This window comes from Haliaeetus albicilla, chromosome 27 (assembly GCF_947461875.1).
Source record: "Haliaeetus albicilla chromosome 27, bHalAlb1.1, whole genome shotgun sequence".
In the NCBI taxonomy this organism is placed as follows: Eukaryota; Metazoa; Chordata; class Aves; order Accipitriformes; family Accipitridae; genus Haliaeetus; species Haliaeetus albicilla.
Genome location: NC_091509.1, coordinates 15921419 through 15939543, shown reverse-complemented (window position 1 = coordinate 15939543; position 18125 = coordinate 15921419). Strand labels below are relative to the sequence as shown.

Here is an 18125-nt window from a genome sequence, read left to right as displayed (position 1 = left end):
TGGAGGAGCACCCATGTCTTGTTGCACCCTTGCAACCCCCTGGCTAGGACAGGACCTGGGGAGCCCAGGGGATGGAGCAAGCATTGCTTGGGCTGAGAGCTGCAGCCCCAGCCCTGCTCCCAGGGCAAGGTTAGATGGGTCAGTGATGGATGGTTTTGCTGTCTGCTCTGTTACAAGCTGCACTTGGGCCAATTGAGTACTTCTCTTCTTCATCTGAGGCTGCTGCCTCTATGTAATGGGGATATGATAAGGTCTTGCAACTGGAGTCTTGGTGTCCAAATACTTGGCAAGTGCAGGCAGACTCAGGACTTTGCTTCTGGGAGCTACAGCTGGATGTGCTGCTGCAAACATCCCATGGAGCTGGGTCTGTGCTCCTCTGCCTCGCTGCTGCAGTCAATTCTTGGATGTGCTGACTTCCCTCTGTGTTCCCTGGGGACAGCTTAGCCTAGGTATGGTCACGGCTGTAGGTATGTGCACCCCTACATCCTGACTTGGCTGTGGTTCTGCTCTTCTCTGCCTGGATTTCCTCCAAAACCTGCTCCACAGATTGAGGTGAGGGTCACGGTGTGAGGGAGTGGGCACAGAGGGAAGAGGTTCCCCCTTCTACCTGCACAGGCAACTTTGAAATGTTAATTAAACTCCCTCAATAATGCCTCTGAGCCTATTAGCATTGCAGGCTTGTGTGTATGATTTGGAAGGCGTTGTGGGAAAAATATTTCTGCATAGATTTCCCATTGTGCAGCCTGGAGTGGTGGTCAGCTGGGGGAGGGCCAGGGTGCTCCCAAAAGGGATTTAAGGGGAGAGTGTAACTGAGCCTGCCTGGTACTCGCCTTTCCCATCAGCTTGCAGCTGGAACAGTTTGCCCAAAGGATGGCTGGAGTAAGTAGTTTGTTTGCAGAAGGGAAAATCATCAGGGTGAGATGCCCTGGGTGGGACTGGTGTTGTACAGCGAGTGGGTGCTGCTGGGAGGTGGGAAGGTAGCCCCAGCTGGCCTGGCCTTGGGCAGTGGCTCTCCAGCCCCCAGGAGACACAGCGGTTGTCCTGGAGGTTGGGGCTTCCCTGTGCCACAAGGGCTTAAGCACCTCATCCTGCGGGTCAGGGTGCCGGGCATTGCCCCAGGATGGTCCTTGTCCCCTCCGAGCACCATGCCACAGCAGGGACCACATGGCCCTGTGGTCTTTGGTGCTGGTGGGATGTAACGGTGGGCAAGGTTTCCCGCCAGGTCCCTGGCCCTGTAAGTAGCAGATTATGGGATTTGAAGCATGCAGCATGGACTTTGCTTTGCTGCGGGGTAACCTGGAGGTCCTGGCAGCACCATGTGGATGTGGAGGCATGCAGCCCCGTTTGTCCAGTCCTGGGAGCTCCTGGGGAAGGACGGGTAGGATGGGGGAAGGCACACCGATCCCAGGCTTGCCCCAAGCACAAATATCTCACAAGTTGGGGGTTCTGCTGGGTTGACATCCCCATTGGTGACCCAAGCAAGCCACAGCATTACTGTACAGGCTGATGGCCTGTCTGAGCTGTGCCATTGGCCCACAGTTATAGGTGCTGTGGGAGCATCTTCAGCTGAGCAGATGGGTCCTTCTTGGTGCACTTCAAGGCGAACAGCTGCTCTAGGAGCAGAGCATCTCCCATCCCTCCTTCTCTGGCATGGTTTCTGCATTTCAAATAGTGTCAGCATCACAGCTGGGACAATGCTGGCTGTGCGTCCCTGCTGGGGATGCTGCTGGAGCAATAGCACTTTCTGAGCTGGCAGGAGGACAAGTAGGTGTCCTTGTCCCTCTCATCATAGCATGAATGGGACAGAGCCCAGCAAACCCCAGTCATGCACTGCTCCACTTCTCACCAGGGTTGAGAGAGCAATATAGCCACTTTAGCTCCATCTTGCTCCGAAGTGGGCTGCTTTTCTGGCAGAGACAGAAAACAGGCAGCACCCAGGGAGTCCAGAAAGCACCATGTGGATGGTGGGAGCTGCAAGGAAAATGTTCAGGCTGCGTTTGGGTCACATCCCCAGGGCAGTGCCTGCAGGGCAACAGCATCCTCACGCCTGCTGCTTTCCTCTCCCACAGATGCCATGCTGGGGCTGCCTTCTCTCTGTTTCGAAGATGCTTTCCCGCAGAAAGCAAGTCCTAGTTGGCTTGGAGGGCTCCAGCCTTCGCCGCTGCCTCTCCACTGTGGACCTCATCGCCTTGGGAGTGGGCAGCACGCTGGGGGCTGGTGTCTATGTCCTGGCAGGGGAAGTGGCTAAGACCAGCTCTGGCCCGAGCATCGTCCTTTCTTTCCTGATTGCAGCCGTGGTGTCTGCTCTGGCAGGGCTGTGCTATGCCGAATTCGGGGCCCGCGTGCCGCTGGCTGGGTCCGCCTATCTCTACAGCTACGTGACAGTGGGTGAGCTGTGGGCGTTCATCGCTGGGTGGAATCTGCTGCTGTCCTATGTCATCGGTATAAGGCCCTTTTGATCCTTCCATCTTTGCTTTGCATTTGTGGCTTTGCTGGGTGTCATTCCCAGACCCCACAGAGCCACCATCGCTGCCCCAGCTGCCACCTCTCCCCAGGTACCGCCAGCGTTGCCCGGGCCTGGAGTGCTACCTTTGACCAGCTCCTCGGCAAGAAGATGGGGAGGTTTTTGGGTGCTCATGTGGCCATGAGCTCTGTGGGGCTGGCAGAGCACCCGGATGCCTTTGCTGCTGGTCTGGTGGTCCTGTTGGCAGGTAGGATGCCTCCCTCCGTGCCACCTTCCATCATGTGGGATGTGCTCCTCACCCCACCATGGGCTCTTCAGGATGGTGCTGACCCCTTTGAGGCTTTGCCATTTCCCTGAGCAAAGAATGAGGAATACAAGGGGAATCTGGGGAAACCTGCAGATTCTCCCGATTGTACCACTGTTCCTCCTTTTCCACCCTCCCCAGTAATGTCTACTCTGGGCCTGGTGTCATCCAGGGGGCTTGGCCAGTTTTGCTCTTTTTGTCCCCAGGGCTTCTTTCCTTTGGAGTGAAGGAGTCCACCACGGTCAACAAAGCCTTCACAGCTCTCAACGTGCTTGTCCTGCTCTTTGTCACAGTGAGTGGCTTCATCAAAGGCGACTTGAGCAACTGGAAGCTCAGGGAGGACGACCTGCCATGGGCAGCTTCCCACAAGGCTGGGTATGAGGGGCTCGGCTCTCCCTGTGCTGCCTTCAGAGGGGGATGGGGGTGGCTGGCTCATCCCCCTAATGCTTTATCCCAGGAAATCCCACTTTCTGCCATTTCTCCCTGCCCTGTTGGCAATGCATCAAATAGCCAAAGCCCTAAGCCCTGCTGGGTTGATGCTGGAGGGGTGAGCAGGTTGGAGGGACTGTTCAGCCTGACCCCATTGCACTGACCCTTCTGCACTGCCTGATTCTTCCTCCTCCTCCTCCCAGGAACCAGTCTGTGGCTGCCAACATGACCAGTGCCTTTGGGGTGGGAGGCTTCATGCCCTATGGCTTCACTGGCACCTTGGCTGGAGCCTCTACCTGTTTCTATGCCTTTGTTGGATTTGACTGCATCGCTACCACGGGTAAGTGAGGCAGGGAGAGATGCTGGTAGGACTCTCCCCTTGCAGGCTGGGGGGCCAGGGCAGTGATTCTCCCTGCAGCCCCTGGAGCTGGTGTAGGGCCGGGCTGGGAATAGGCACATTCCTGGCTCTGTGCTGCCGCTGCTCTCTCGTACCCTCTGTGCTCAGAGGAGGAACTATAAGAGTCCATGTGGCATGACTGGGCTAATCCTGAAGCAGAGACAGTCCCTATCCCCATAACCCTGGAGCCCAGGAGGTCTAGTGGTCCTTGCTAGAAGGTCTCTGTGTCCCATCTCATGGGGGGGATACAGGATATGCTCTCCAGCCTGAGCTGGGCTCTTAGCATGCCATGCATGTTAAGTGAGCATCTGTTTTTACAGCTGAGCTTGTCATTCCCAGGGGAAGAAGTGAGGGACCCACAGAGATCCATCCCCATGGGCATCATCCTCTCCCTCCTCATCTGCTTCCTGGCATACTTCGGGGTGTCTGCTGCCCTCACCTTGATGATGCCCTACTACCTCCTAGACACCATGAGCCCGCTCCCAGCGGCTTTTGAATACATTGGCTGGAGCAGCGCAAAACATGCGGTGGCTGTGGGGTCACTGTGTGCTCTGACAACCAGGTGAGGGGAGTCCTCTGATGGCAGCTCTGTGGCTCAGAGCAAGGTTGTGCTGGAGCTATAACACATCCAGGAGCTATCCCCAGCCCCTTCCTTCTGGCTGCCATGCTTGGCCAAAGTCCCTCAGCCCTTCCTCACAAACCCTGTTGCTCCCACCCTGGCCCCTGCTGATCAAAGAGAGCAACCAACCCCCCTGACATTCTGCTTTTAGCCCAAAGTTGGAGGAAGTGTGTTTGGTGGCACTGTGACTGCAGGAGCAGGCTGGGATGTCTCGGCATGCACAGGGCTCCTGGTCACCTGTGGACATGACTTCCCTGATACTGTCCCTCATCTGATGGTGAGGGAGGTGATGGTCTTGTCAGCGTGGTCTTGAGAAGGGCATGGACTGTACAGATGAACAGGAGCTCCCTTGGCACCCAAGGAGGAGCAAAAGGCAGGATGGCAGCTCCTGGATGCCTGCCCTCTTTTCCCCTATCTCCTCCCCTCTCTGCAGCCTCCTGGGCTCCATGTTCCCCATGCCACGGATCCTGTATGCCATGGCTCGAGACGGGCTCCTCTTCAGACCTCTGGCCAAAGTTAATTGCCGCCAGTGCCCGGTGGTGGCAACGCTGGTGTCTGGAGCAGTGGCAGGTGGGTGAGTGATTGGGTTACCCCTTAACCTTCAGCAGGGCTTAGTGGATGTCCTCTTTCAGCAGAACAACACAGAACCCCTAGCTTGCCTGTAGCTTTTTGAGCAATATCTCTCCAACCAGAGAGAGGTGTCCTCACTGTGGGTGAAGACAGTTTGGCCTTGATGCTGTCCTGGACACCAGTTCAGCCTCTCTGAGCTGCCAGGCAGGAGGTGGCAGGATGCTTTGTACTCGTGACCGAAGCATCACCAGCTCATCAAGGTGCTTGAGTCCTGTTGCAGTGGGTGTCAGGGGGACACAGGGAGAGCGTGGCTGAGATGGGCATAGCAGCAGTGCTGCCAGCTCTGCCGAGAGGTTGAAAGGGCTTCTCATCCCCGCAGCTCTTCTGGCCCTCCTCTTTGACCTGAAAGCCCTGGTTGATGTGATGTCCATTGGCACGCTGCTGGCATACTCGCTGGTGGCTGGCTGTGCGCTGCTGCTCAGGTGAGACTGCTGAGAACAGGGGATAGGGCTCACCCAACTTCTGATGTTGGCCATGCCTGGGACAAGGAACTGGCCTTGGTGCAGTGCAGGTGCATGCTCAGGTGCCTTGACATCCTATATCTGCTCCTCAGGTACCAGCCTGGACCCAGCACTCAGGACACTCCTGCGGGGAAGGTCCTGGCTGTGCAGGTCTGGTGGAACCATCTTGTCCGACCACCTCTGCATCCCACGCCGTGTTCCTCTGCTGTGGTGGCCTGGGCTCTGACAGCTGTAGGTACGCCTGGGAGCGATGGATGGGCTTTATGGGGAGTTGGCGTGGGCGGACCCACGGGGGACATAGCTGCTGTAGCACGGGCTGGCAAGTTCCTGCTCACAGAAAACCACCCGGCAGCGGGATGCAGGCAGGGTCTGCCTGGCTCCCTCCTGCCCTCTCCTGACTGCCGTCCGGCTGGCTGCCCCAACGGGACCTTGGGAAACCTCCCACTCCCTCTGCTTCCTAGGCTGGAGGAAAAAGCTAAACCCACCATGACAAGCCACCCAGTCCTGTCCCCGGTTGTCCTTTTTCCCTCCCACCATGGCAGCCAGCCTGCTGCACCCCGGGGCAGGGTCGGGCTCAGCCCGGGGAAGCGCTGCCCTGACATGCTGCCGTGGTCCCTCCGCAGCCGCCCTGGTCTGCGTCCTGAGCTGGGTGAGCACTGCAGGGCTGCCCTGCCTCCGGGCTGGGGGTGCTTGGTGCATTGCCACTCTGGTTTTGCCTCTCCTGGGGATCCTGGTGGCAGCTCTGCTCGTCTGGAGGCAGCCTCAGAGCCGGGAGAGAGCATCCTTCATGGTGAGCACAGAGCTGAGCCCTTGGGGACTGTCCCCAGGGAGAAGGACCCGGGGATGGAGGAGAGGCAAGTGCCACAGCTCCGTGGGGAAAGGGTTACGTTGCATTGGGGCGGTGTTTGCTCTGCTTCAGGTCAGGCAGACTTTTGCTGCATCCACCTTGAACAAAGCGCATCAGGCGGCTTGCTGGGTTTTTCGTAGGGACCACGAGGGCTGCCTCGTTCTTCCCCCTGTGTCTCACAGGCCAAAGGGGCACATGCTGCACGAACCAGAGCGGCTCTTCAGTACAAAAACCTGGTCTTGACACCCTGGACTGGTTTTGCTAGTGGTTTACTGCCTCCCCCTTAAATCCTGCAGCACCTCCTGCCCTGGTGCAGGACCTGTCAACCAAACCACCCTCCACGAGCATCCCTTTCCAGCACAGGCTGCAGTCCCAGCTCAGGTCTCTGAGCCTCACAGCCCGACGGCCAGGCTGGGCTTCCCCTTGCCTGTCGGCAACTAGCCAAAGCAGCAAAGAGCTCAAGTGGGCTGTGAAACCCCTGCCCGTGGGTGGGCTGGTATCTCTGGGCAAAGGCATGATCCTGTTGCCTTGTGCTTGGTCCCTGTAGGTTCCCTGCCTGCCCTTCCTGCCACTCCTCAGCATCACCATCAACAGCATCCTGATGGCCCGGCTCAGTGCGGCCGCTTGGCTGCGGTACCTGCTCTGGATGGCCATCGGTAAGCTCAGCCTCCCTCGAGGTCCCGGAGCTGGTGGCAACCTCTTTGGGTGAAGCATAGGTGGTTTGAGAGCCCGACGGGTTAACGTTGGCTGCAGAGCAGTGGTGGGTGGATGGAAGAGATGCTGAATTTTAGTGTCAAAGGGTGGCGGGACCACGCCATCCTCTGACGTGTGGCCCAAAGGAGTGGGAACTTTGTGGCCGGGAGGGAAGAGAGAGGACCCCCCCAACCTATTCTGCCCATTCCCAGGTTTCCTCATTTACTTTGGCTATGGGATCTGGCACAGCACTCAGAGCCACCGGCCCAAAGGGGCAGCCCCCCAGGAGCCGCCGGGAAGCACGGCCATGGAGGTGTCCCCAGAGCCCTGTGGGACTGCCTGGTGCCCATCTGCTCCAGGGCAATAAAAGGAGACGGGCTGGTCCCAGAGCGCCTGGCTCCCTCCACCCTGTGCCCAAGGGGCAAAGAGGCCCCTTGGGCTGAAGGTCCTGTCCCACGGAGTGGCACAGCCCTGACACGAGCCCTGGGTGCTGTTTTCTGCTGAGTCTGGTGAACTTCCCTGAGCAACCTGAATCCTCATGGCAAGGCCCTGCTGAAGGAGTTTTGTTTGGAGAGGATAAAGCAGACAAGTGTTCTTGCTGCTGTTATTGGGTTGTGCATTGGTTTTGGGGGGGTTTTTTTGCCTTTGAAACCTCTCCCTGCAGCCCCCCAACTTCTCCCTGTCCCCTTGCCCACCCTGTCCCTCAGCTGCTCACAGCAGAACGGAGTGGAGGCTTCTCGTGCTGCTCTGACCCTTCATGTTGCCTTGGCACCCCAAGGCAGGCAGGGCTGACCTGCCTGTCCCCCTGTGACCACGCAGGCACTGCCTGTGCTGGGCTTTTTCCTACTTACTGTGGGTAAGTCAAGTCCTTTTCTGGATTCATTTATTCCTCCTCCTCGGTTCCCAGCACTCCCCTTTCCCAGAGCTGGGCACATTCCTCTGGGTCCCACGCAGCATGTGCCTTCAGGGGGAGTGGGATGCAGTACCGGGTGCCCGGAGCAGGATGCCTGACCCTGCCAGCCTCATCTCCCTTTGCCTAGCCATCCTTCTCCCTTCAACTACAGCTAGGCAGGATTTGCTGGGGCAGCAACCTGCCCCATGACCCCTGCTTTGGTGCTACACCACCTGGTGCGTTCCTCCACATCCCTGAGGTTGCTGCGCGAAGCTGGAGGCTGTCCCACCACCCGTCCTCGGAGCCACGGGGATGCGCAGAGCAGTGGTTGGCTTGGGGGCACATGGGTCTAATCATCAGGGACTCCCTTTTCCCACTCTGGGCACCCCATGGAGGTTCTTGGTTGAGAGCTGGACCCTGCATCTGTGTTGCCTTCCTAGCTGCCTTGTTCAGCCGATATTTTCCCAGTAAGGATTGGAACAAAGGATGGAAGAGGCTGTTGCAGTGGCCCCGCAAGCTTGGCAGGGCTGGGAGGGTTGGGGTCTGCCCTATGCTGGGAGCCCATTGAAATGAATGAAATGAGGGAAGGAGCAGGAAAGGGGGACTGGCAGCAGGGGTCTCCTCTGGGGTTCCCTTGTTGTGTTGTGGTGCCTGCTCCCACCCACCCTCATCTTCCCCCTGCCCTAGGTGCGGAGCACACAGCCCTGCTGTGAGATGTTCCTGCACCGGTCCCCAAAACCACTGACATGGGATTCTTGAGGCTGCTGCTTCTTATAAACTTGTAATTGTTACAGCCAGTAGCACGTTGGCCTGGTGCACACACATACACTTACATACACACTCCCTGGCTAAACAGCCCTGGGGAGGGGACAGGCCAGTGACAACCCCCAGAGCAGTGACCGTCCCACCACACTTGTGCACCCAGTGGAAAGTACTTGTGTGTATCTAGCCCTGACCCGCAGCCATGCTGGCAGCATCTTCCCCGATGGGGATGCACTGGCTCAGAACAGGGAGGGATGTGACCTGCTGGCAGCTACTGCTGAAGCCTGCTCTCCCTCGGGAGGATGCTCTGCTCCCTGAATGCACCTCCGGGCATGCACTCTCTGCCTGGTTTTGGGGGACAAGATGGGGCTGGTGGTGCTGCTGATGGGCAGCAGGGACAAGGAGGGCTTGGCATCTCTGTGGTAGTGAGTGGGGGCACACCTGGGCTGCAGGAGTGATCCCTGGGAGCTGTTTGCTGGAGATGGAGGAGGTGATGGGGAGAGGAAGGCACGGGTGGGAGTTCTGCCTGGCCTTCCTCCCCAGGGAGCGAGGCAGGTCGCAGGCAGGGGAAGCCCTGCTTTCACTGGAAATGGCAGGAATGGGTGGTATTGGCTCACAGCAGCCTGAGGAGGAGGCCAAGCCCCAAAATGGGACAGGTTGACATGGTTTATAGCAAGGGCAGCACTGGAGGTGGCAGATATATCCAACTGCACTGTCCCTCCTGCTCTTTGTTGCTGCCCCATGAAAGCCTCCGTGGCTCAGCCCTGGGTTCGGCCACCCGTTTCCCAGGGATGCTCCCCAGGGAGCAAGGTACCTTAACATCTCCATGTCCACAGCACCCTCCTCATCCTCCCAGTGCTCATCCCCATCCCAATGACCACCTCATCTTCCTCGCCTCGCTCCCTCAGGCAGCCCTGATGCTGGTTGCGCTCAGAGCCAAGCGTTGGGTCGGATCCAGCCCAATGCATGTCTGCGTGTCCTGGCTGACCCCTTTTACCCTCAGAAAGTCCCCTACCTCCCACCAGAGGAAGGGGTTGCAGGGATGGCACAGGGGGGTGGCCGGAGTCCCCCCTGCAGCCCTACCCAGGCTGGGGAAAGGCAAGCGCAAGTGTCCTGTGAAACGCTCCATCACCCCGGTCGGACGGGGATGCCCCGGGGGCCTGCCCTGGTAGCGGGGGCACTTTTGTGAGAGCAGCCCTGGGCTCACACGCCCGGAGGAAAGCCCCGACAGCCCCCCCGGCAGCGCGCGGCGCCGGTTGGTGGCGTGCTACGTGGCAATGAGGGGCACCTCGCTGGCGGCGATGGGGAAGGGGGTGCCGTCCCCCCCGTTGAGCACGCGGTACAGCAGCTCTTCTTTCTCGCGGCGAGCCTGCTCCCGCAGCTGCGCCTCCTTCTCCAGCGCCCCGCGAGCGGCCAGGAGCTCCTCCGACAGTTGCCTGCGGGCAAACGGCACACGCTGCCGGAGCCACCGGGAAAAGCGTCCCCGAGCCCCCTCTGTTCCCTGCAAAGCCGCCGGTGGCGTGGCAGGCTGCAATGTATTCCCCCCTGCCGCTGGCATCTCTTCCCCCCATTGAAGATGCCACCTGTGCACCGGGGAGTTGGTGGGCCTGTGGGACCGGCACTTACCTCGCCATGACCAAGTGGTTCTGGGTGCGAACTTGCAGGTCCTCATTCTCCTGCTGGAGAGTCTTCACCTTCTCCTCCAGCAGAAGGTTCCTCTCCACCTGGAAGGGGGCATGAGGGTGAGGAGGGAGATGGAAAGCACCTCCAAAACCCCTGCCACCCCATCTTGGGGAGAACGCTGGCTTGGTGGGAGTACGGTGGCATTGCACTCGTGTCCCCTCCCCACTCCAGGAGAGGAACCGGGCTCCATCCACCTCCACTTCAGCTGCAATTTCTGGTTGGGATTCAGGTGGGGAAAAGAGATGGAAAGAGAAAAGCCCACCCGTGACCTCCCCCTTTCAACCCACCACAGTCTCGAGGTTCAGCAGCTTCTTGTCCAGGCTGTGGATGTGCTCGTTCTTCATCTCGATGACAAAGTGCAGGCTCTCCAGCTCCTGCTCCCAGAACGGGCTGGGACTCCCGTGCTCCTGCGGGGCACAAGGGGTGCAGCAGCTCCAGCAAGGTGGGCACTTGGGGCATCTGCCATGGTTTACCTCCCACCACCACGTGTCCCCAGTGGGCCAGGGCTCTCAGCTGGGGCCCTGCATGGCCCAGGATGGGTCTGTACCCACAAGGCACCACATTTCACCCATCACTTGTGTTCAAGGGACACCAACAGCCCGCGCACCTCCCAGGAACAGGGCTTTGCTCCCCACTTCGGCTGTCCTGTACCCCCCTGTCTCCAGCCCCCCCTGCTCTCAGGGTCCATCACAGAAGCACCCCTGGCTTTGGACCAGCACCCCAGAGGCAAGTCCCCTCCCTGACACCCCTCCCCGCACCTGGATGTGCTTCTTGTAGTCTGTGCTCAAGAGCGACTCCTCCACCCGCTTCATCCTCTCCTGGAAGGACTTCAGCTGGGAATTCAGCACCTGGATCGTCTCCTAGGGCAGCCGGGGAAGAAGCGGGATGAGACGTGTCTCCTCCTGAGCAGGGGCACTGCTGGGCTACGGCCACCCTGATGACCCCAGGGCTGGAGGAGCCTGCGTGGTCCCTGGGCACACCAGGGATGGAGGTGGCCACCAAGAAGCTTGGGGAACCGTCACTGAAGAGCAGATGGTCCTCAAGCCCTCCACAAGCACCCCCTCCCCAGGGATTTCTCCACAGATACCTGTAGGGCTGCCTGGGACCTGTGGTAGGACTCTGCCAGCAGCACCTTCTCCTGCTCATGTGCTCTCTGGAGCTCTGCAGGGGGGACATGAGCCCAGTGTCACTGGCGTGGGGACACTGGGGCAGCGAGTACCACCTGAGCCCCCCAGTGCCATGGAGCAGGGGAGCAGCATCCCCACAACCCCACATGAAGCCAGAGGGGCACTGGCATTGGTGGGGGGAGCGGGCAGGGGGGCTGTGGGGAGCCCTGCTGTCCCAGCACGCACCTTGCAGGGTCTCTGTGTGCTCTCTCCTCAGGGCATCAAACTGCTCCTCCAGGTCTTTTCCCTTTTCCACCTGGGAAGCAGGGAGATGACAAACCCTACATGTCTGACGCAGCATTAAGGGATGCTCTGGCCCTCCCCACCCCCAGTGACGCATTGCCAGACCGCTCCAGGCTTCCTAAGCCCTTCCTAACACATTCCTTCTCCTGAAAACAGGAAAGCCCAGCCCAGCGTGTGCCAGGTCCATGATCGCTGCCTGGGAAGTCCCAGCCGGCCACACGCTCCCTGCCTGGCCGCTGCCCCCAGCAGCACCTGCCTTTTCGACCGACCTGGTTGTTAATGTCCTGGGTGATTTTTGGGTTGCCCGCCCGGCTGGCATCCCGCAGCCGCTTCTGCTCCTCCTCCTCCTGGCCTTGGAGGAGTCTCGTGCTCTCCGTCCGCTCCTCTCGCAGTGCTGCCTTCTCCTTCCCATCCTCAGGCAACAGGGTGGCATTGGCTGCAACGCAAACGCAGCTGAAACAGCGCCGGCTGCATCCTGCTAACCCGGCTGCTTGGGTGTCCTGGCAGCCGACCTGCCAGCGCGGTGGCCTAAGTTCAGCCCCCGTCCTCTTCCCACTGGACAAATACCTCCCCCCCATCTCACTGGTGCAAATTAGCACTAATTGGGATGGCGCTGGCAGGCTCAGAGAGGACACACAGTTCGTTAGGACTCCTGCCCTGGGGACACCCTGTCTGCCTGAGAGGATGGGATGCCGTCGTCTCTGGGATGCCATCAGGTCTGCCCACCTGCGCCAGTGCCATGTGGAGGCTGCAGCCATCATCCCCATCCTCCACAGCCCCGGCACAGGCTGGCAGCCCTGTGATCTGTCCTACTGCTTTTTTAATATCACACCGAGAAAGCACAGCGGGGAGGGGAGACACACATTTTCTCACCGTTCTCTGTCTTCAAGGCCGTGAGCTCCTGGGAAGCCGGTTCCCTCTGCTGCTGGGCTTTTAGCTGTCTCTGGCAGAGAGAGAGGGGACTGGAGCAGGGGGGGACAAAGCGGGGGCAGGTGGCTGCAGGCAGAGGACACCCTGCAGCCAGACACCCTGCGCTGAGCACGCTTCAGCCCTGCTAAAACAGGGGTGCTCGAGCAGCAGTGGTCCCTCCCCAATGCCTTGCCCTCTGCCAGCCCCAAGCACCCATGGGTGCACACGCACCGCCTGGCAGGCAGCCCCGAGCTCGTGCCGCTTCCCGTGGCATGGTCCGCCACGGGCTGGAAAACCTGGGGGATGCTCACAACCCCCCTTGCCATGGTGCTGGTGCAAAATAGGCTCCGGCAGCAAAATATTTGGTGGGGGAGAGCAGGCAGCACTTGGCAGGGCCCCGGCTATGGTGCTTCCTTGCCACCCTCCTCCTGCCCCAGGATGCTCAGGGTCAGCCTGGTCCCCGGCACCTTGCAGCACCCCAAACACACCCCTCTGCCGGTGCTTTACACAGCTGGGCTTTGACACAGCCCATGCTGGAGCAGGAGGGAGAAATTAAAAATAACCATAAATCAGAGGCGATGCTGACCCCGTGCAGGGCTGGCAGCAGGCGAGGGCTGGCGACGGCACAAGCAATGACCTCAGGAGCGCAGGAATGTGCTGCTCGGCCCCGCGCACTCCCGCACGCTCCCACTGCTGCCGTGGGGCTGATATAACCCAGAGCTGGGAGCTGCCTTCAGCAACACAGCTCCGCGGGATGCCTTCCAGCCCTGCATGGGTTTAATTTAGCCACTCGGAGGGGAAGAGGAAAAAAAAAAAAAAGAGGTGGATATATTTTTATCTGTTGCTGAAAGATAGAAGCAAAGCTCGCCTGCTTTCGCAGCTTGGCCTCCCCGGTGAGGGGCAAGTCTTGCCCCTGATGCTCATCACTGGGTTGTGCTTCTGGGCAGGGGTGCAGATGCACCGTGAGTGAGGGAATCCACCTGCAGAGACATTGCTTCTCTCCAGCCCCCAGCAAAGCCACCCCTAAAAATACCGGTCCCTAACGAAACCAGCCCTGCAGCCTGTGGGGAGCCGGGGACCCCGCTGTGCCGGCTGCACCCCGGCTCGGCCCCGCTGTCAGCAGCATGGCCAAATACAGACCAGATTAGGGAGCCTGGCTTGGGAAAAAAGTGAGGCAAAGCAAACAGGCGTCCCTGCCTCCACCTCCCCTGCAGCCCCCCTTCTGAAGCTGGAGGGAAGCGCAGTTGCCAGACAGAGCAGGAAAACTCTGAGCCTCTGGGAAGCCACAGCTTTATCTTCCCTTCTATGGCGTGAGCGGCCGTGGCGTTGAACGCGGCCCAGGCAGCGGGGTGAGGAGGCACCAGACAGTTGGGATTTGCAGGGTTTGTTCTTGTTGCCGACACGGCTCAACCCTGCAAATGCAGGGTGCGCTGGGATGCTGCCAAACCCTGCAGCCCTGCTTGCAAAGGGTCCCAGCCTGACCCTGCACCCATCTCATGCTGATGTGCATCTGCCTGCTATTTAACATACCCCGTGTCCTTGTGCTGGGTTTTGGAGTCTGGGGAGGGGGGGTAGATGAGCGAGTCGGGGCTCTGCAAGCCCGGGGGCATCACAGGAACCTCAAAAGCCCCCAAGGGGTTTTACTGCAACAAAGCAAAGGGTGTGCAGGGGGACCATCCTGGCACGGCAGGGTCACACAGCCCCCAAGGGGTTTGGATGACCTGAGCCTTGCCGGGAGCGGGATGCTGGTACCTCCTCCAGGAGCGACCCCCAAACCTCACCTGCCCAAACTAAACCCCCTCCGCTGCATGTGTCCCACTTGCTGGCAAAGGTGATGCTCAAGGACAAAGAGCCCAGGGCTGGTCACCCCTGATCACCCCCACAGCATGGGCAATGTCACTGGTGCGGATCCAGGGCATTTCCACCTCTCCCCCATGCCCCAAACCCAGCGGGACGGGGCCTCAGAGCTCCTCCGCTGCTCAAGGAGGGTGATCTGAGACAACTGCACTGAACTCAGAAATGACTAAAGGGAGCAAGAGGTATGCCAGCATCAGCAGACAAATCTAAATACCTGCCCCAAGGCTAGGAGCGAGGCAGCCCTCCTACCTCTAGGAGCAATTAAAATAGTGTCTGGAGCTAATTTTACTCCTAAGTACCCAACTGTCCTTTGGGATGAGAGCTCCACCACTAAAGCCAGGGTGAAAAGCAAAATGTGGCTGAAAACTAACTGAAATATAGAGGCACCTTCTGCTGCCATGTCCAGAGCAGCATCTGGCACCCGTGTCTCTGTTATCGCCCGGCACATTTTGGAGAGCTGGAAGACAGTCCTGGTATCCGCTGCATGTGAAAGGAGCAGGTTGGGAGTTGCTCCAGCTGGAACAGCTTTGGCCCCAGGGAAGAAGCAGCCTGAAACTTTCCGCAGGTGCAGGCCATCGGCAGCGTTGCCTATCCTGTAAGGTCTCGGCTTGGAAACCTCTGGCTTTGGCTTTGAGGATGCTCATGCCAAAAAATACCTTCTAGCTATAAAAAAAAAAAAGCATCCACATACTTAGAACTAAGTATTTCTAATGGTCTGGAGCAAAACTGTTTATGGATGGATTAATCAGGATTTTCAGCAGAACCTGAGGCATCTGGAAAGGTGCCAGTGGTGGGGAGCACCCACGCAGAGGCAGCCAGCACGGTGTGGGCAGCTGTGGGCAGCTGGGTCAGCTGCAGCCTCTGCTTCAGCTTTTAGCGTGAGGTGAGCTTTTGTACTGTATTTTTCTTCCTCTTTTTCTGTTTTACATGTTAAGCAATTAAACCACGCAACTTTACCGCCAGCAAACGAAATCACAAAAAGACAGGAAACAAGCATTTAAATCCCAACTCTGCTTCTGGGGATAAGGTTTTGCTTTGTGGCTGTAGAGAAGGGGGCCAGGATTTGGCCCATGGCCCTAAACCCTCCCCGGGACCTGCAGCAGATGCTCAGTGCTGCCAGAGCCACGCTGGCACAGGTCCGTGGGACCTGTCTTCGACTCTGCTGCTGTTTTTCCTCCGGCGACGGTTGTGTTACAAGATGGCTATCACCTCTCGTACAGTCAGATCTGTGCCACAAACCCTACGCAAACCCTTCACGCCGTTGACAGCCCTGAGTTTTGCATCCTGACCTTTCCCTGGCTCCTGCTGCTACATATAGTTCCTATATCTCCAAAATAAGTTCACCCCAGCCCTGGAAGGCGGCCAAGCCTCAGCCCTGATCTTTCGGGAAGGTGTCTTGGCCTCTCTCACGCTGGGAGCATGACTGAAGGGCGAGCAGTGACCATGAGCGGCTAAGCGCAGGCGGATGGAGCCAGAGGGGAAGGGACCCCCGGGGACAGTGCCCGCAGCTCGGGGCCGGGCTCTGGCCGTGGCACCTGCGCCCGTGCCCCCTTATCGCCCCGCTGCCCGCAGACCGGTGATGGGAAGGACGAGGCTGCCAAACCACCTCCCCCGGGGCACTCAGCGGCGCCTGGTATGCCGTCCGCCCACCGGACCCAGTCCAGCACGGGCTCCCCAAGGTCACCTCCAACCTGGGACTGGCCCCAAAAGCCTGCGCGGCCCCCAGCCCCATGATAGCCCCATGACAGCCCCATGACAGCCCCAGCCCCATGATGTGCACCCAGGATCTGCCCGGGCTCGCCCCTGGGGTTTGAGGGCTCCCCCATCCCCAAGCAACCCCAAGGGACCAGCTCTGCGAGTGCACCCATCAGCAGCAGGAGGGTGAAGGTCTCCCATCCCACCTTTTGGTACCCTGGACACGAGAACCTGGGCAGGAGCAGCTCAATACCCGCCCTTACCCCTTTTTGCCATAAAGGGGATTTTTGGTGCTGCTTTCGGGATTAGCTTGCAATTTAGTCACAGCAGCAGGGCTGTTTTATGGGGCACAAATTGCGGTGAGCAGCACCACAAGGCTGAGCAGAAAGCTTGAGAGCGGGCAAGTGCAGGAAGGGAGGCGTCTGCAGGCAAATGACTGACTCAAATTTCCGCATTTCGGTAAATGTGTGATTCTCAACATCTGGGCCCTCGGGGCTGCTGTTTCTCCCTGTGCCATGCCCCTTCTTGGGAGCTCTCAGAGTCACAAACCAGCCCAGAAGTGTCTGATCTTATGACATAAAAAGGAGTGGGTTTTTTTTTCCCATGATATAGAGAAGCAGCCAAGCCTGCAAGTGCTGTAAATAAAGGCACTTGCTGGCTCCGGGGGATGTGCAAGATCTGTGCCTGCTCCCCCCACACATCCCAGCAGCGGCTTGTGCTTTGGCCGCATGGTCCTGGGCAGCCGAGCTCTCACAGCTGCCTCCGCAAAGGGCCGCCCGGGTAAGGGGGACGCGGGTACCGTGGGCCCTTTCTGACTTTCCTCCTGCCCCTGCCACCCTTCAGCGACCACAACCCACTGACACCAGCACGCACAGCACAACTTCACAACTTCACAACTTCACAAACAACTCCTGAGGCTGATGGCGGGGCGATAAGGCAGCATGAGCATGTCAAAAAATAATAAGAATTAGCAGGAGATAATTTCTAGACCTTAACTCACAGAAGAGCTCTTCAGCGCAGAGCAATGCACTGAGATCTGCTGGGGACTCAGAGCGTTCCCCTGCAGAACTGTAGCCTTCAGCACAAGGGGGGACCCGGCACAAGGGGGGACACAACTTTTGGCATAAGGGAGGATGCTGTGGGAGGATGGCAGAGGTCTAGCTGGAGGAACCCATCCCCGTCCTATATGGAACCAGCATTTCCAACAGGCATTGTCACCCCAGAGACTGCACCCCCTTTACGTGCACCCCCGTGATGTGGGGGGGAGAGCCCGGAGGGGTGCAGGAGGGTGCAGCAGGGCAGGTGTCTGCCAACTCCCGCTGCGCCCCGTGCCGGCTCCCCCACCGCAACACCGGTGGGGGTCCCACGCAGCCGGGGAAAACCTCCCTGCCCAGCCCCGCAGCTCCCAGGGGCAGCGTGGGGGGGGGGGACGACCCACGCCGAGTGCCCCCGGCGCACCTCCTCCCCAGCAGTACAAGTGCTCCACGCGAACCCCAGCTCCACGCGAGCCCCGACCCCACGCGTGTCCCGACCCCACGCGAAGCCCAGCCCGAGCCCAGCCCAGCAAGTCCCCCCCCGCAGCCGCTACCTTGCCGCCGGCGGGGCAGCAGCGCAGGGCGCTGCCGGTGCAGCCCATGGAGCCCCCCGGGCCGGGAGCCCGCTCAGCCGCGGGGCGCGGGGCTCTGCATCCCCCGGAGAGAGGTTTTCCGCTGCCCGGTGGGACCGGGATGGAACCGGGACCGGGACAGGGACGGGACGGGATGAGCCGCCCCAGCTGGCAGGCAGAAAAAAAAAAAAAAAATTTTAAAAAAATTAATAATTAAAAAAAAAAAAAAAAAAAGGAGTCCCCGCAGCTGCTCGCAGGCAGCGCCGGGAGAGGGTGCTCTGCACCCCCGAGCCGCGGGCAGGGCCCCCGGCTGCAGCCTGCCCGCCCCCGGGGCTGGCCCTGGGAGCCCGGCGGGGGTGCTCCGGCCCTGGGGGCCCCTCCACCCGAGGGTGTCCCCGCCCTGGACCCGGGGTGCTTCGTCCCAAGCAGGGTAGTGGGACCACCCTCGCCCCGGGAATGCACTGACCC

General features: G+C 59.6%; 2 protein-coding genes across 4 annotated transcripts; one reads left to right on the top strand and one right to left on the bottom strand.

The window, feature by feature from the left end:
• Nucleotides 1–721: 721 nt before the first annotated feature.
• Nucleotides 722–7477, top strand: LOC104313405 (cationic amino acid transporter 2). Of its 3 annotated transcripts, none has more exons than XM_069773212.1 (12): nucleotides 726–879; nucleotides 2070–2388; nucleotides 2556–2711; nucleotides 2975–3143; nucleotides 3401–3537; nucleotides 3934–4156; nucleotides 4647–4783; nucleotides 5163–5265; nucleotides 5397–5539; nucleotides 5928–6094; nucleotides 6699–6807; nucleotides 7057–7337. In XM_069773212.1, the coding sequence occupies exons 1-12, from the start codon at nucleotides 871–873 to the stop codon at nucleotides 7209–7211; spliced, it is 1827 nt and encodes a 608-aa protein (XP_069629313.1). In that variant the 5' UTR covers nucleotides 726–870; the 3' UTR covers nucleotides 7212–7337. The 3 variants fall into 3 exon arrangements, with proteins under 3 accessions (XP_069629312.1, XP_069629313.1, XP_069629311.1); XM_069773210.1 differs by having other exon boundaries at nucleotides 786–879; nucleotides 2070–2442; XM_069773211.1 differs by lacking the exon at nucleotides 5928–6094 and having other exon boundaries at nucleotides 722–879; nucleotides 2070–2442; nucleotides 7057–7477.
• Nucleotides 7478–7653: 176 nt separating this feature from the next.
• Nucleotides 7654–17831, bottom strand: CCDC69 (coiled-coil domain containing 69). The gene is made up of 9 exons (XM_069773213.1): nucleotides 17640–17831; nucleotides 12464–12533; nucleotides 11860–12026; nucleotides 11534–11603; nucleotides 11269–11342; nucleotides 10940–11041; nucleotides 10469–10588; nucleotides 10125–10222; nucleotides 7654–9934 (listed from the first exon to the last, which is right to left on the bottom strand). Exons 1-9 carry the CDS (start codon nucleotides 17685–17687, stop codon nucleotides 9766–9768), a joined length of 918 nt encoding a protein of 305 aa, XP_069629314.1. The 5' UTR covers nucleotides 17688–17831; the 3' UTR covers nucleotides 7654–9765.
• Between the last annotated feature and the right edge of the window lie 294 nt (nucleotides 17832–18125).

Excerpts from the sequence above, each read along its gene's own strand:
- LOC104313405 (XM_069773210.1), top strand. Across the intron at positions 2,712-2,974 it reads TCTGGTGGTCCTGTTGGCAG|GGCTTCTTTCCTTTGGAGTG; the intron begins GTAGGATGCCTC and ends TTTTGTCCCCAG. Across the intron at positions 6,095-6,698 it reads GGGAGAGAGCATCCTTCATG|GTTCCCTGCCTGCCCTTCCT; the intron begins GTGAGCACAGAG and ends TGGTCCCTGTAG.
- CCDC69 (XM_069773213.1), bottom strand. The coding sequence starts at position 17,687 with ATGGGCTGCACCGGCAGCGCCCTGCGCTGCTGCCCCGCCGGCGGCAAG. Across the intron at positions 12,534-17,639 it reads GCTGCCCCGCCGGCGGCAAG|AGACAGCTAAAAGCCCAGCA; the intron begins GTAGCGGCTGCG and ends TCTCTCTGCCAG. Across the intron at positions 11,343-11,533 it reads GCACACAGAGACCCTGCAAG|AGCTCCAGAGAGCACATGAG; the intron begins GTGCGTGCTGGG and ends TCCCCCCTGCAG.